At 41.8% G+C, this 16,512-nt stretch overlaps 2 protein-coding genes across 7 annotated transcripts in view; one reads left to right on the top strand and one right to left on the bottom strand.

The window, feature by feature from the left end:
- The window catches only part of RPS6KC1 (ribosomal protein S6 kinase C1), a 197,417-nt gene extending 192,219 nt beyond the window's left edge, over positions 1–5,198 (bottom strand). Inside the window, exon 1 of the mRNA XM_065589449.1 lies at positions 5,109–5,198. Coding sequence (XP_065445521.1) covers positions 5,109–5,192 — 84 coding nt within the window. The 5' untranslated portion in view covers positions 5,193–5,198. The remainder of the gene's footprint in view (positions 1–5,108) is intronic.
- A 2,986-nt stretch (positions 5,199–8,184) lies between these two features.
- Positions 8,185–16,512, top strand: part of ANGEL2 (angel homolog 2) — a 31,002-nt gene continuing 22,674 nt past the window's right edge. Inside the window, exons 1-3 of one of the 6 annotated variants that reach the window (XM_065589444.1) lie at positions 8,302–8,373; positions 13,081–13,568; positions 14,426–14,553. Coding sequence is in view for 3 of the 6 variants with exons in the window: in XM_008179081.4 (XP_008177303.3) it covers positions 8,288–8,373; positions 13,081–13,568 (574 nt within the window). In the remaining 3 variants the exon portion in view is untranslated. Of the gene's footprint in view, positions 8,527–13,080; positions 13,569–14,425; positions 14,554–16,512 lie in introns of all 6 variants that reach the window. The other 5 variants (XM_042850208.2, XM_008179081.4, XM_042850206.2 and 2 more) reach the window with 5 other exon arrangements.

Here is a 16,512-nt window from a genome sequence, read left to right as displayed (position 1 = left end):
TTGGACTGGTGAGAGAAGACCCATTGTGAAGCATAGAGTACTTACTCCTGGGGGAATTCTGTGCCACTGTGCACACGCAGAATTCATGTTCCCCTGCAGTTTTTTTTTCTCCACAGAAAATGCATTCTGCTGGAGAGGTGCTGCAGTTATGCCTTTCACCCTCCAAGGGCCACTGTGGCACCAGAAAAGAGAGCAGACAGCTAGGAGGAATGGCTGCATTCCTCACAGCACCCTGCCTGTGGGGCCAGGTTTGGAGATATGGGGGGGAGGGGAAACAGAGCAGGGCACACAGGACTGCTGCGGGCGGGGGGGGGGTCACAGACTGGGGTTCAGAAGTGCTAGTGAGGGAGACAGACTAAGGCAGGAGCCAAATGGGAGTGGAGATGCAGAGACACATGGGGACTGAGAGTGGATGAGTGGGGGGTGGGGCAGGGCCACGTGGGGATGGGGGAAGAAGGAGTGCAGGGACACATGGGGACAGGAGCAAATGTGCCTGACTGAATGGGAGAGGCTATGGGTCAGCCAGGGTCTGCATAGGGGAGGCTCCCCAACTCCCTAACAATCCCTCCCAAAAAAACCTGTTCCATACTTCTCCCACCCACACCCAATAACACACCAGGTTCACTCCCAGGCTCCTTCTCAGCAATTACTTCCCTCTCCCTCAGCTACCTCTGACTCTCCCAAGCCTTTGCATTGCTTTGGAAGGGAGCAGGAAATAAGTTTCTATTATTGTAGTTTAAATGAATTATTACTCAAAGTTCTGTATTAATAAGCCTAGTAAGGAATCTATTTGTAAAAATAACATTTCCTGAATCTTTTTTGTTGTCTGTATTGTTACAGACATATTTGGTAACAGGTATTTTGAAATAAATTACCAAACTAATTGAAAATGGTGTGATTATATTGTGTTATTTTTACAAATAAAATATGAAGAATTTTTAAATATTGTGCTCTGAATTTTAAATTTTTTGACAGAGAATTCCCCCAGGAGCAAATACTAAATTTACATGTCAACAGCCAGATAGTTTTTTTGTCAGACAAGAAATGTTCATGTTTTTTATTTTGGCGGTGACCCGGACCTAGACACAGACATTAAGAACATAATTTTAACTGTATATACATAACTAGGGCCTACCAAATTCACAGCCATGAAAAACGCGTCGCCGAAAGTGAAATACAGTCTCCCCTTGTGAAATCTGGTCTTCTGTGTGTGCTTTTATCCTATACTATACAAACGGGTGAGACCAGCATTTCTCAAATTGGAGGTCCTGACCCAAAAGGGAGGGAGGGAGGGAAGGAGGGGTGTGTGTGTGTGTCATGGTATTGCCACCTGTGCTTCTATACTGCCTTCAGAGCTGGGTGGCCGGAGAGCAGCAACTGTTGGCCAAGCGCCCTCCTAGCAGCAGTACAGAAGTAAGGATGGCAATACCATACCGTGCCACCCTTACTTCTGCGCTGCCACTGCTCTCCAGCTGCCCAGCTCTGAAGGCAGCACCACCACTCGCAACAGCGCAGAAGTAAGGGTAGCAGTACCACTCCCCCACACACATTAACCTTGCGACCACCCCACAACTCCTTTTTGGGTCAGGATCCTTACAACTACAACACCCTGAAATTTCAGATTTAAATAGCTGAAATTTACTATTTTTAAATCCTGAGACTGTAAAATTGACCAAAATGGGCCATGAATTTGGTAGGGCCCTATAAATAACTCCTTAAACAACATCCATACATGCATGCATTTTACAGTGATATTGATGACCACTGTGACACCAGCTTTTATTTGAGACTTTACAGGACACCGTTTGGTGAATTAGAATGTACCAGACCCAGAAGATCCCCTGCCGCTTGCCAGTTGGCACTAAGAGGTTCCTGGGTCACAGCTGGTCCTTTGGAAACTTATAACTACAGGACAGTAGCAGGCCCATAGTTCCAGGAATGGCATTTAACACTGCCTTGGTAACCCCAATGAAACTTTCCATTGGGAGTCTTATATGGTCTCAAAAAGAATCTGCATGTGGCAAGAGGAAATTTGAAAGTTCAGTTACTGTAAGAAGCAGATTTGAGCAGTATCATGGCTGCAAGGTACAATACCCAAGTGTTTCTGTTGGTGTATGTTAGTTATATTTTCTCTTTGCTATCTTAGAGAGGTTTCCTCTGTGTGATCCTAGTAGAGATATGTAGATATTTGTTTTTCCTTTTGCGGTAACTACTTGGGTTCTTATCTAGATATTATTAAATTTGGTAATTTACTGCTAGCAAAAGGTGAAATATTGCAAACTGTTAGCTATAGAAGTTTTCGCTCACAGCTCTGCCAGTTGGTCTGAATCCTCCTGTGAAGCAGTGAGAGATATTAATTCAGCCTCTATGCCTTGGCCTTTCCAAGATTGTCAAAAAGGTTCCAGTTGCCAAAAAGAGGGATAACCTTTTTGTTAAAACACAAAACTGTGAACCTCTCAACCAGCCTCAACTATACAAAAAAAACTGTAATGGGTAAATTAGATATGGAGCATTGTATTGGGGATAAATATTCCTCAATAGACATCCCTCTGTTTTGTATTATGAACATTTTTTCTGGTTTTCAGATTCATCAATGTAATTTGTCCTTTATCATGTGTATTTGCTGGGAATTTAAGAAAATGGATACAGAGATATTGAGTTGACTTTTATAAGAGTTACATTGGAGGAGTTGGATACATGTTTATATATTTGAAAGTGGCAGTCTGACAAAATTTGAGATCTTGTTTTCCCAAGTGATGTTCTCTATTCAGTTTGCTGGTCTCAGCTCATGTTGTTCTATAAATAAGTATAAGAAAAATGACCTTAATGCAACTTTATGGTTGAGACAGTAAATGAACATAGTGCAGAAGTTTAAAGGTATTAACATCACAGCAGCCACAATTCTTGCATACTTGCACATGAGTAACATTTGATATTACAGTCTATGTCATAGTCTAATTATTTATTATTATATATGCCCAGTGTAGCTAGATTAAAGTCACTGTGGGAACCAGAACTTTTGAGTTTCAGCAAGTTTCCACAACTTTCAAACCTAAAGTTAAATTAACAGTTTGCTTGCATGAATTTAATTGTTCTCTGCAAGAAATTAACAAGGGAGAGCACAAGGGAAAGAGGGAAAATATTTAGAAGAGAAAAAAGAAAAGTGTCAGTGCATTTACTTGCCTCCACATAATCAAGCCATTTCAACTCATGTGGGATTTTGGTCAACACATCACATGATGTATTTATACACTAATATGTACGAACTTTGAAACTGCAAATGCCAATGTGATTCAAGGGAAGCCATCAGATTTGCTATGACTTTAAGACAGAGGGGAACCCAGAGACCAGTGATGGAAGGAGCCTGAGGGCCCGCCCCCCCCCCCGACTCAGTAAGGCAACTCCCATCTTTTCGTGGGCTGTGTATTTATACCTGCCTACTGTATTTTCCATTCCATGCATCTGATGAAGTGGGTTATAGCCCACAAAAGCTTATGCCCAAATAAATTTGTTAGCTTCTAAGGTGCCACAAGGACTCCTCATAGTTTTTGCTGATACAAACTAACACAGCTATCCCTCTGAAACCTGTTATCCTAATGTTGTTTCCATGACCTGATGAAGTATGCTGTTTTCAAATGCTTGTCCATTTTGTTTTTGTGGGTTAGTTCACCAGAGTACTTACACTAATAAGAGCGGAGGTTGTTTAGTTATTTTATAATCTACTGGAGACAGTTACTACTTTCTTTTTCATAAGACAAAAGAAAATGGTCATAAAATTAGCAGTATTCAAAGGTGCTGGAACTAGGGGTGCAGTAGCACCCCCTGGCTTGAAGTGGTTTCCATTATATACAGGGTTTACAGTTTCGTTCAATGGCTCTCAGCACCCCCACTATAAATATTGTTCCAGCATTCCTGGTAGTATTGATGTGGGAGGGACACTCCTTCAGCAGAGGAAACACGAGGAAACAGCTCCTCAATAATCAAAACAGGTCCCCAGTAAATTGGTAGCATCCATCTCCTAGGGAGTTTCAAAACTTAAAGTGACCAATAGGATATTTGGGCAATAAGAATTATAGAGATACCATCTTGAAGAATACTCCTTAACTCTGTTCTACTACATGGAAATGCATCAAATACTTAGAGCCAGGTATTTCCCAAAGTTTTGTAATAAAGAGGGGAGCAAACTATCTGTGACAAAGTGACACCTCTTGGCTTAGATCAATGTACGGAGTAGTAGTTCAAGGGAACAGTTGTGATAAGAAGCCATTTGAATTTTTGATTAGATTAGTCTTTTACTTACCCTTTGTTTTGCCTGCTGCCTAACAAATCTTTCCCTGTAGCGACATGTCATTACTTTCCTTGAGGCTGACCTCTTTGTTCTTCCTGCCTTTCCTTCCTTTAAGCTTTTGACATGCTTTTATCAACTTTTAAACTACTTTTTCCGCCTTCCTCACCAAAATTCCCAATGTAGTCCTATTAAAATATTACTACTGAGAAAAGGCCTTTTAAAGTGACAAAGCAGTACAGATGTGTTGAATATAGTACAATCAATATGGTAATTGTTTAAATTCCATGTGAAACTTCCCTTGCTAGGAAAATGGCTTAATAGTAGTTTGCTATAGTTATTTCTTATTTGTCCCCCATCGCACAGAAAGATATATAACTAACAAAGATTATTGGAAGGTACTGACAGTACTAGAGCACTAGCAGTGAAAATGTTTTTGGTATTTTGTGTGCATGTGTAGATGTAGTTTGTCTTAAGCAAACTACTATTAAGCCATTTTCCTAGCAAGGGAAAGATAGATGTAAGTGTAAGATGAAGACACTGTGGGTAACCTGAATCAAGGATTAATAACTGTTCTCTCCTGGTAAATTGTGGAGAAGCAAATTAAGAATTAATGAGCATTTTTACAATTGAGATGTCTTAAGTAAATTACCTTTGAAAAATAAATACCCAAAATGGACTTGATATGGTAACCACCCTGAACCTCCTTAACTCAATAGCATCTCAATTTGTAAGCATGCTCCCCCACCCCCCATACTGGGAAAACTTTAGAAATGTTTAAAATATACATGTAAAAACAACTGCAGTATGGGAGATATCATACCCTTCTTGGTTTTAGTTCCCATGAAGCATTTGTACTGTTTCCCACTCCATCAGACCCCGTCATAGTCTCATGTCTTCTCTGCATGCTATTTATCTTCACATGCTGTTAAGCTGCACACCTGCATTGGCTTTGTCATCAAACCCCACCAATGCAGCTCTTAACCTTCTACTTACATTACATATATTGACATTTTGATAGCAATGAAATAGATGCTTCTTTATACCAGGAATTGAATAAAACTATCTATTTGTATGCAAAATCTTTCACAGGTAGGGCCCTACCAAATTCACGGACATGAAAAACACGGCACGGACCGTGAAATCTGATCTTTTGTGTGCTTTTACCCTATATTATACAGATTTTATGGGGGAGACCTGTGTTTCTCAAATTGGGGGTCCTGACCCAAAAGGGAGTTGCAGGGGGGGGGGGTGTCACAAGGTTATTTTAGGGGGGGTCACAGTATTGCCACTCTTACTTCTGAGCTGCTTTCAGAGCTGGGCGGCCAGAGAGCTACAGCTGTTGGCCGGGCGCTCAGCTTTGAAGGCAGCACACCAGCAGCAGCAACGCAGAAGTAAGGGTGGTAATACCATACCATGCCATGCCACCCTCACTTCTGTGTTGCTGGCTGCAGAGCTGGGTGGCCAGACAGTAGTGGCTGCTTACTGAGGGCCCAGCTCTGAAGGTAGCAACGCAGAAGTAAGGGTGGCAATACCATACCATACCATATTACTTCTGTGCTGGTGCTGGTGGAGGTGCTGTCTTCAGAGCTGGGCTCCTGACCAACAAACGCTGCTGTCTAGCTGCTCAGCTCTGAAGGCAGCACCACCACCAGCAGCAGTGCAGAAGTAAGGGTAGCAGTACCGCAACCCCCCTTACAATAACCTTGCAACCCCCCTCTCCACAACTCCTTTTTGGGTCAGGACCCCTAAAATTACAAAATCCTGAAATCTCAGATTTAAATAGCTGAAATCATGAAATTTACCATTTTTAAAATCCTATGACCATGAAATTGACCAAAATGGACCATGAATTTGGTATGGCCCTATTCATAGGAGCTGATTTTCCAAACTGGTGCATACAGGCAGATCCCATGCACCCTTGTGAAGCCCTATTGTCTTAAAGGGACTCTGCAATGGGCTCAGGGCCCTGCCTACACAGAGCAGCTTGCAGGATGAGGGTCATGTTTTGTAGTGCCTCAGAAAGCACTTTAAAGTGAGTCACTCATAAGCTACAGTGAATAGAAAAGGTTTATTTTTATGTACATAATTTATGTAGTGCCTGTCACTGAAAATGCATCTTGCTGCTGTACAAGAATATAAATGAAGTGTCTAATAATCTGTCCTTCCTCCTTGAGACATTTTACTTCCTCATCAGGAAGATATTAGCAGAAAGCTCTGACCCCTTCCCTCTTCCTCATACCCAAACTCTATTCCTCCTCTTCTACTAGCGCACCATGACCCCCTTCTGACAACAAACTTCATTGCACCACGACCCCCTTCTGATAACAAAAATTACTACATGACCCCAGGAGGGGGGACCAAAGCCCGAGCCCCTCCCATGCACCCAAGGGCTTCAGGCCCAGATGAGGGGGGCCTGTAATCTGAGCCCCACCACCCAGGCTTCAGCTTTGGCCCAGGGTGGTGGGGCTCGGGTTTCAGCCCCCCGTCTCAGCAAGTCTAACACCAGCTCTGGCAACCCCGTTAAAACGTGGTCGAGACCCGCTGTACTAGAGGTATATAAAACTAGTCAGGGATGACCCACGCCTGCTGACGGTGGGAGGGGGACAGTGAGGGCAGCCAGCTTCAGCAGTGTTACTTAGCATGCTCAGTCCGTGTAACCATACGCCATACAAGCCAAGCAGCAAATGGCCACGTGACCCTGCATGCCCCTCATACATTGCCTCTGAAACTAGCATTAGAAAATTGGTGGAGCCAAATGGCAAGAGGAGGGACTAGATCAGGGGTCGGCAACCTTCGGAACACCAGGATAATCCGCTGGCGGGCATGAGACATTTTGTTTACATTGACCGTCTGCAGGCACGGCCCCTCGCAGCTCCCAGTGGCTCAGTTCCCACAGCTCCCGGCCAATGGAAGTTGCGAGAACGGTGAACCGTGGCCACTGCGAGCTGCGGGGTCCGTGCCTGTGGGTCAACGTAAACAGAATGTCTCATGGCCCGCCAGCGGGCTACCCTGATGGGCCGTGTGCTGAAGGTTGCCAACCCCTGGACTAGATGATCTAATGCACACATCTCAGACAGTGGTGCTATGATTTATAACATACACCATGGTATTGGAACATAATATCACAGCATTGCGTCAAAGAAGATGATCCTACTGGGAGAAGTTCTAAAACTGTAAACCAAAGTGCAGAATGTATCTGAAATTTGTACTCTAAAACCCCAAGTGTTTAAAAATCGTCAGACAACACCCTCTCCTCCTCCCCCCCAGAATCATGAGATTTTTAACAATAATAAATTTGTGATTCTTATTATTTTCCTTCTGGTTCGGAATGTTTAGGGTTCATGTTTTCAAGCTTTTCTCTGCAATCCTGGGGGTTGGGAACTTAGATCTTTTAAAAATGAAAGCTGAGGTTCTCACCTGATCCCAGGACTCCAGGAGCTGGAGCTGTAAGAAAAGCATCAAATATTGTGTGATTCACAATAACATTGTTAAGGCTCCGGTGCAACTGTTAAGCCTCCAGTGCAAACAATGAACACTAGCAGGTAGCAGAGTAAAGTCACCCAATCCCCAGGCATTTCTGGACAAGGTAAGTCACTGAGGATAAACATTAGGCTTAGAGGCACCCTCTGACCTCAGGTATCAGAGTGGTAGCAGCCAGACAGGCCATGGGGGGCATAGGGTTTTCTTAGTTACTGGTCACCATTCCCCTGTTGCAATTAAGTCACACATTAAAATAAAGGCCTTTGCAGTGTGCCCAGAGCAAAGATGGCTACCAAGCTACAGCCCTGGCCTCTATGCCCGGCTTCAGCCCTAAATCAAGATGGCCCTCAGCCTCCTGCCCGTAATCAAGATGGCCGTCCAACAGTCAAGAAACGGAGCCACTGCCCTAAACAAATATGGCCGCTCAGCTTCGGCGTTCTGACTTGGTCATAGTCCCTTAACAAAAATGGCCTCCTGGAACGATTCGTAGTGGGGTGAGGCGGTAGAACTACGACTCCCATGGCCCAATGCGTGGCGCCTGGGTGCAGAGCGGGCCGCCTGGCGGCGATGGAAGCGTGGCGCTGTGTGAGGAGGGGCTGCAGCCGGTCAGTGCGGAAGGCGGCCTGGAGGCCGAGGCCGAGGCCGGGCCCCGGGGGTGGGGAAGGAGGTGGTGGTGCTCTAGGATGACCCCCAGTGGGGGAGCGATGTAGGGACCAGAGGAGCTCCCTGGAGCGGCTAGTGAGGCGCCCTGTCTGGAGGTAAACACGGACCGGGGGGGGGCCTAGGCCTGAGGGGCAGGGGCGCTAAGGTGGCGGGCGGGTGTTGGGGGCGGGCTGGCCCGGACGGAAGGGCAGGAGAGGCGGGCCCAGTGGAGAGGGGAGCAATGGGAGAGGGGGCGCGCTGTCCCCGTGGTAGGGGCACGCAGTGATACTTTCCCACATGGTCCACGTTTGAGGAACTGCCATTAACAATCTCTGGTTTGAGTATCTAAATGCTTTAGTTTGTGTTGTATGCACTTTGCAACTCTGTAAATAATTCGTTCTACTTCAAAATAAATTGAGTGAGAATTAAAGATTAAAACTCCGGGGTGCTGTTCCATATAAGTACCTAATGGCATCACACACAGCAACACCTAGTTATTTTGGGGAAATAAATATTTATCCCAATAAAGTAGAGCTGCAGACTTTGAATGAGAGCAGCAAATCATAGGCAGATAACTTATTTATTTAAATCAATTGAATTTTTGGTTGAACTGTATTTAAAATATATATAGAGAAAGATAAATATATTTAAGAAAGGTAATCTGAATGTTAAAATCATGAGTTCAGCAGAATAATTTTATTTCACTACACATGCATCTCATCTCAAACCTCTCACTACTTGTGATAAACAGTTGAGTGAAATTATTTAATAGTGGGACCCAGCAAAATATTTTAGGTGTCTTAACCAACACAGAGCTGAAGTTTTTAATGTATTTTTCCAGTGACACAGCCTGTTATCATTACACTAGTGAGACAATATGATTTCAAGTCAATGGTGTCTCTGCAATTTCATGAGCAGCAACTTGACAGTAACTTTAACTGACCTAACTTTAATTATGCGTATCTAATGCCAAAAACTGGAAGACCGCTCATAAATGCAAGCAAATGCTTCAAACTAAACTGCAGTGGGAAATTTGAAAATTAATGAAGATCATGTTTATATGCTAAATGCCCCACTAACTAGAATTTGGATTGGAGGCATTCAGGTCATAAAATTGAATCAAGCACAGTTTTGCACTTCCCTTTGCAATTCACCTGTGGTTTCCCAAACAGGAAAACATTTCATTAAAAAAAATGTATGGCTTTAAGAGGCTTTAAATTTGAACTATGAACAAAATCTAATCTGAGCGCTTATAAAACAAACGTTCTAAGAACTCATCACAAAGTGGTGTGAACATCACTTATATCCTAACTGCAGCAGAGCACTCTATTCCATTTATATTCGTTTCTCTGTGTAAATGACCAGGAGGGCTTCTAATAAAAAGTTGCTGCTAGAGGAGGAGAAATTGTATCAATTGAGGCCCACAAGTATGCTTATCCAGACAAAGTGGAAGCCAGGAAGCTTTTGTGTCTAGCCCTGCTTTTGACAGTTACTAGCCTTAGTACTTTTTACTTGTAAATCCTATTTATTTAATTATGAAATAAATAAATATCCCTGTGTCCATTTTACAGGTGGAGAAACTGAGGTTTAGAAAAACTATGACTTGTGTTGTGGCACTGTGGCTTAGTTTATTAGGCCTGGACTGGAAACAAGGAAATCTGGGTTCTAATTCTGATTCAGACATTGATGTTATAAGAGGATAATCTCTTTGATACTCAATTTCTCCATCTGGAAAACTGAGACAATGCTATTTAACTGTTTCATTAGTAACTTTTTTTAAGCAGACATGGGATAAGCGGGTGGTCAATAACTGGTTACAAGACAGAAAACAAAGGATAGGAATAAATGGTCAGTTTTCTGAATGGAAAGGTAAATAGTGGTGTCCCCTAAGGATCGGTACTGAGACCAGTGCTGTTCTACATGTTCATAAATGATCTGGAAAAAGGCATAAACAGTGAGGTGGTAAAATTTGCAGATGATATGAAATTACTCAAGATAGTTATGTCCAAAGTAAGGCTGTCAAATTATTAAAAAGATTAACTTCTAGGCTCTAAACTTTTACATTGTTTTATTTTTTTGAACGCAGTTATTTTTGTACATAATTCTACATTTGTAATTTCGACTTTCATGATAGAGAGTGCACTACAGTACTTGTATGAGGTGAATTGAAAAATACTATTTCTTTTATCATTTTTACAGTGCAAGTATTTGTAATAAAAATAATATAAAGTGAGCACTGTACGCTTTGTATTGTGTTGCAGTAGAAATCAATATATTTAAAAATGTAGAAAAACATCCAAAATAGTTAATTTCAGTTGGTATTCTATCGTTTAACAGTGAAATTAATCACGATTAATTTTTTTGAGTTAATCCCATGAGATAACTGTGATTAATCGACAGCCCTAGTCCAAAGCATACTGTGAAGATTTACGGAGGGATCTCACAAAACTGTGAGACTGGGCAACAAAATGGCAGATGAAATTCAATGTTGAGAAATGCAAAGTAGCACATCAAAAAACATCATCTGAACTATACATACAAAATGACGGGGTCTAAATTAGCTATTACCACTCAATACAGATATCTTGGAGTCATTGTGGATAGTTCTCTGAAAACACCTGCTCAAGCTGCAGCAGCAGCCACCAAAAAAGCTAATAATGTTAGGAACAATTAGGAAAGGGATACATAATAAGATAGAAAGTATCATAATGCCACTATATAAATCCATGGTACGCCCACATCTTGAACACTGTGTGTAGTTCTAGTGATCGCATCTCAAAAAAGATTATTAGAATTGTAAAAGGTGCAGCAAAGGACAACAAAAATATTAAGGGTATGGAACAGCTTTCATATGAGGAGAGATTAAAAAGATTAGGACTTTTCATCTTGGAAAAGAGCAACTAAAAAGGGATATGATGGTCTATAAAATCATGACTAGTGTAGAGAAAGTGATTAAGGAAGTGACATTTTCTCCTTCATGTAACACAAAAACCAGGGGTCACCCGATTAAATTATTAGGCAGCAGGTTTAAAACAAAAAAAGGAAGCACTTATTTACAAACACAATCATCCTGTGTTGCCAGGGGATGTTGTAAAGGCCAAAACTATAATGGGGTTCAAAAAAGAATTAGACAAGTGCTTGGAGGATAGGTTCATCAATGGCTATTAGCCAAGATGGTCAGGGATGCAACCCCATGCTCTGTGTCCCTAGCCTCTGATTGCCAGAAGCTGGGAAGGGTGTCAGGGGATGGATCACTTGATGCTTGCCTATTCTGGCCTTTCCCTCTGAAGAACCTGCTATTGGTCACTGTTGGAAGACAGGATACCGGCCTAGATGAACTATTAGTCTGACCCGGTATGGCTGTTCTTATGTTCTTAAAGTGCTATAAGTGTGAAGGGTTATACAAATCAGTAGCAGAGGTGGGGCTAGAACTTAGAACTGTCTAGCTCCCAGCCTTGTGCTTAACTCAGTAGACATGTGGCTTTTTGTAAGCCTCTAGCACATTTTAAAAAAATCACAAGTGTGGCTTATTGAGTGTAAGTGGATCTCTGATTCTTTGCAAATTCCCTCTATAATGAAAAAAAATCATGCAAAATGTCCTCAAAAAATCTTGAAACTTTGTAAAATTGCTCCAATTGTGCTGTTTTGTACAGACAAAAATAGGTAAATTGTCAGAAGATGTTTTTTCTGATCATTCTTTACCCAGCTGTAGTTGATTTCAGTTTTTTGTTTTGTTTTAAGACACCTGTCCACATATCTTGGTACAGTAAGGTAATTGAGTATAAAAGGCAGTTTAAAAATAAGTGAATTATCTGTCCAAGATAATTTAAACTGAGAATAATAATAAACCCATTCCACTTGCCTGCAGTCTTGAACTTTTACCAAGAGAACCTTTAACGGGGAAAAAAAATTAAATATTTTCAAGCCTTTTTATGTATTAAAAAAGGACACAGGCTCAGTCTCTCTCTTCTCTTCCCTGCCCCCCACCTTCACCCCATCCTTTATTATTTTTATTATCATTTATTAGCATGTCACCTCCTTAGGCTCAAAATTTAGTTTTAAAGAGCAACAGATCATTTAGAAAAATTAAACCTCTTTGTGGTGGTAAAGAGCCAAATATGCTATATAGAAGAAACCCGCTTCTGAATATGTTCAGTGACAGCTTTTCTTTTCTACAGGAAACTTCTACACTGAAGTTTGTGGTATAAGAACCCGTATAGGATAGATGATGTCCCAGCATACTAAAATACTGTACCTACCTTCTGAGCTTTCTCATTAGTACTCCTCATACAGGAACTGAATGAAAAACCATAATCAAATTTGAAAAAAGTTATAACATGGCTTGTTAGTCTATTTTTCTTTTAATTAGGCCAACTGTTTAAATTGTAACTGAAGGAAGAAGTGACAGGTTTATAAAAAGTGATTGGATCTAATAATCAGATTCTTATTCTGTGCATCCAAGCTTCTGAGTGAGTTCTAAATGGAAAATGTTATTTCCCACTATCTTTATATAAATCAGTATATGGGGAAGAAATATCCTATAAGAAATCACCATCCGCAACCTAGGAAAAATTGTACCTGCGGACAGTAGTCTGCATCTCTTGTTCTGTAAGCAGACTTAGTTGAATAAAGAGCAGTATGCTTTTAAGTAATATATTCTTCTGTTGTAGACACCCCATGCTGCCCCGTCACATGCAGAGGCTGGGCAGAGATTGGGTTGCCCACTGGGATAGCCCTCAAAGATTCTGCTGGAACAGTCGTATCTCCAATTCTGTAAGGTGGGCTGATCACTATTCTTGGGCTCCGTATCTCAGCACTGCTGATTTTACAGTGAATTGGAGACCGCCTCACTTTTTTGGGCCTTGGAGACCGCCTCACTTTTTTGGGCCTTGGAGACCGCCTCACTTTTTTGGGCCTTGGAGACCGCCTCAGTACTGGAACTGGCAACCTGATAACTTCACACACAACTCTTCTTTTCATCTCTCAAATCCTAATATGAAATCCGAGGGAGATGAACCTTCTTCAAAAAGGAGAAGACACAGTGGTCAGAATGATGTTTGCAGTCCTAATGAAGAAATTAGCAGCTCTAATCAGAATGAAGCAGTCTGTCTTTCTACTTCACCAAAAAATGAAAAAGAAAATACTGCAAACACAAGAGGTAAAAATGGTGTTTGCTATTTCTGTAGTGTTTTCTTTATATATTTAACAGGCTTTAAGTACCATTTTGTAGCGCCCTCTGTATTCCACCTCTTTGCTGGCAACTATACCAGGAGGGTGTTGGTTTTTAAAAGGTATTACAAATGTCAAGTACTGTAATGTATAGCTTTAAACTGTTTTGATTTTGTGCTCTCAAAAACCCTAATCTGGCAGACAGAGCTGAGCTCATGCTGTTTGAGATAGTCAGGGTGGCTCTTATTATTTGAAGTGGCACCACCAAGTGGATATATTTGGTTTTGCCCTTTATTTTGATAAATTATAATTTCAGCAGGCCTTGCTGCCGTTTTCTTTACCTATCTGAACATGAATCAAGTGCACCTATGCAGATAGTGCAGTAAGATATGCACAATTTCTCAACTCAAAACAATGTGGTCTATTCAATTCAAATCTTATCAGGTCTAAGTGAGAATCACTGCATTGGCAGTAGAATTATTTATGAACAGGGAGCCAGAATGCTTAATTATTTAAAGTAAACATGCTTGACGCTAAGAGCACAGTGAGGTCTTCTGCAGCAACTATTGTCTCTCAATACTTTGACTTTAACATACTTCTCCTAAATTGTCCCCAACTGTTTGCTTAAGAACTTTTTTTTTACATAATCTGATTCTGGGACTTGTTTGACATTGTGAATGGCTTTTTTTTTTTTTTAAGGGGTGAAGGGAGGCAAAAGAAAAATCATTTCTCTAATCTACCCTAGCCCAGTTTAGTGTCTGTATTCTGACCCAGCAGCAGGAACTTCTAAGTTTTGTTGCTGCTTCTGATGCCTTGAATTTTCTTTATACCTCCCTCCACCCAAAGAAGCACGTCTGTTCTCTTCTCTAATGGACTCCTTTCGGATACCAGCGTCTGGTGCTACCAGGAGAAATTGGTGGTAGCTATAAATGCCAAGAGGCTTCAATCAGACTTCATAGGCTGCATTGTGCTTGGTAGTATACATATTTAATTTAATAAAGGAATAAACAATTATGCTGTATATAAAATATGTTCAGTGACACTCCCCACCTGCCCAGTTCTCGGCAAGAAATTTTGGTATGGGGTCTAGACTTTTTTGGAGACGAAAAATATCAGGCCTGTCTGGAAAATGTAGTCCTTGTCCAAATAACTTAGTCTAGCTCCCCCGTCCAGCAAGCTTCCCAACACAAGCAGGTCCTTGTGCCTGTTTGGAGCGTCATTGACTTCAGTAGGGTTCTTCATGAATATAAGAGTGCCTACATAAAGCATCTTGCAGAATTAAGTCCTATACAGGCAGTCCTCGGACTTAACGACTCAATTGCTTCCTGAAAATTGCGTCGTAAGTCGGAACTCGGAACCACAATCTACTCCATTGTAGGACCGAGTGTTGTAAAGTCGAAACCTGTGGTCATAAGTCGAATCAGGATGTCAATTCAGAAACATCATAAATGCTAGGTTTCAGAGTAGCAGCCGTGTTAGTCTGTATCTGCAAAAAGAACAGGAGTACCTGTGGCACCTTAGAGACTAACAAATTTATTAGAGCATAAGCTTTTGTGGGCTACAGCCCACTTCTTCGGGCTGTAGCCCACGAAAGCTTATGCTCTAATAAATTTGTTAGTCTCTAAGGTGCCACAGGTACTCCTGTTCTTTTTGTCATAAATGCTGTTCATCGTAGGTCAAATGTCGTAAAGTCGAGGACTGCCTGGAAAGGCAAGTGACTTGCAATGGCTCTGGGGAAGAGGGATAAAATTACTTATACAAAACAAGCAAATGTATGTTAAATTTTAGATATGTATCAGCTGTCTGGAACTGACCCTTCACCTAGACATCTTAAGTTAGTTGACTTCTTGGAGGAGTCTCAGCAATGGGATTTGAAGGAGAGGATAGTGGTCTCACAGATCAGCTCAAGGAGAACATTCTGTGCACAAGAATGGCATCAGAGAAGCAGACATGGGAGTGTCATCTGGGCCATCAGTGGTAGAGCACAGGGCATAGGAAAAGAAGTGATAAGTAATGAGCATCTGATTAGGGAGGAACACAGTTGTGAAGGCCCTTAAATGTGAGGATCAGAGATTTAAACTTAGTAGGGTGGAAAAAAGAGTCGGTGGAGGGATTCAGAAAGTGGAATGACATGCAAAAAGAGGAGTGATCAATGGACAGTGCCCCTCCTTTAGTACCTTAGCATGTGCAACTTCTCTCCACTCCTCTGAGGATGTGGAGTCCCAGTGATGGAATGTATTCTCTCTGGAAAGTCCCTCAGATTGCTGAGAAGATTCTGGGCGATACCTCCCTATACTGTCTTTCAGTTTGGAAGTGGCAGTTGTGTGTGGGGGGGAAAAACGTCAAGAATTCAATTAATGTCTACTTTGGCATTAGGAGGTAATTTTGTCACTGTGCTTAATCACAGAAGACCCTTAGGATTTAGAATGGAATAGCCCAAATACAGTTAAATAGCAGAGGTGGGACAGCCACTGGCATAAATATTTAATTGGTGCATAGTTCAGGTATCTGTCTTCCATCTACCTTTCAAGGGAGTAAGAGGCATAATTGTCATACAATACATCTTTGGCCTCAGGCTGTGTATAAACTTACATGGAAATAGTCAAAATATACTTGTGTCTCAAGTAGTTGAACTGAATAGTTTTCATTAAAAATGGTCAATGCTTCCCAGGGGTATACTCATCCCTGCAGGATTCCCTTAGGCCTGATCTACACTAAAAAGTTAGGTTGAAGGAAGCCACCTTAAGTCAACCTGCTAATGTATGTCTAAACTACCGGGTCCTTTACGCTGACCTAAGTCGCCTCTAATGTCGACTTCTGTAATCCACCTCTGCGAGAGGCGTAGCACTTAATTCACGAGGTAGTGCAGACGCAGCATTGTGTAATTCGACTTAATTGGCCTCCAGGTGGTGTCCCACAATGCTCATCTGTGA

Source organism: Chrysemys picta, chromosome 3, assembly GCF_011386835.1.
Source record: "Chrysemys picta bellii isolate R12L10 chromosome 3, ASM1138683v2, whole genome shotgun sequence".
NCBI classification, from domain to species: domain Eukaryota; kingdom Metazoa; phylum Chordata; order Testudines; family Emydidae; genus Chrysemys; species Chrysemys picta.
The sequence above is the reverse complement of the archived record's forward strand: the minus strand, read 5'-3'. Positions and strand labels throughout refer to the sequence as shown.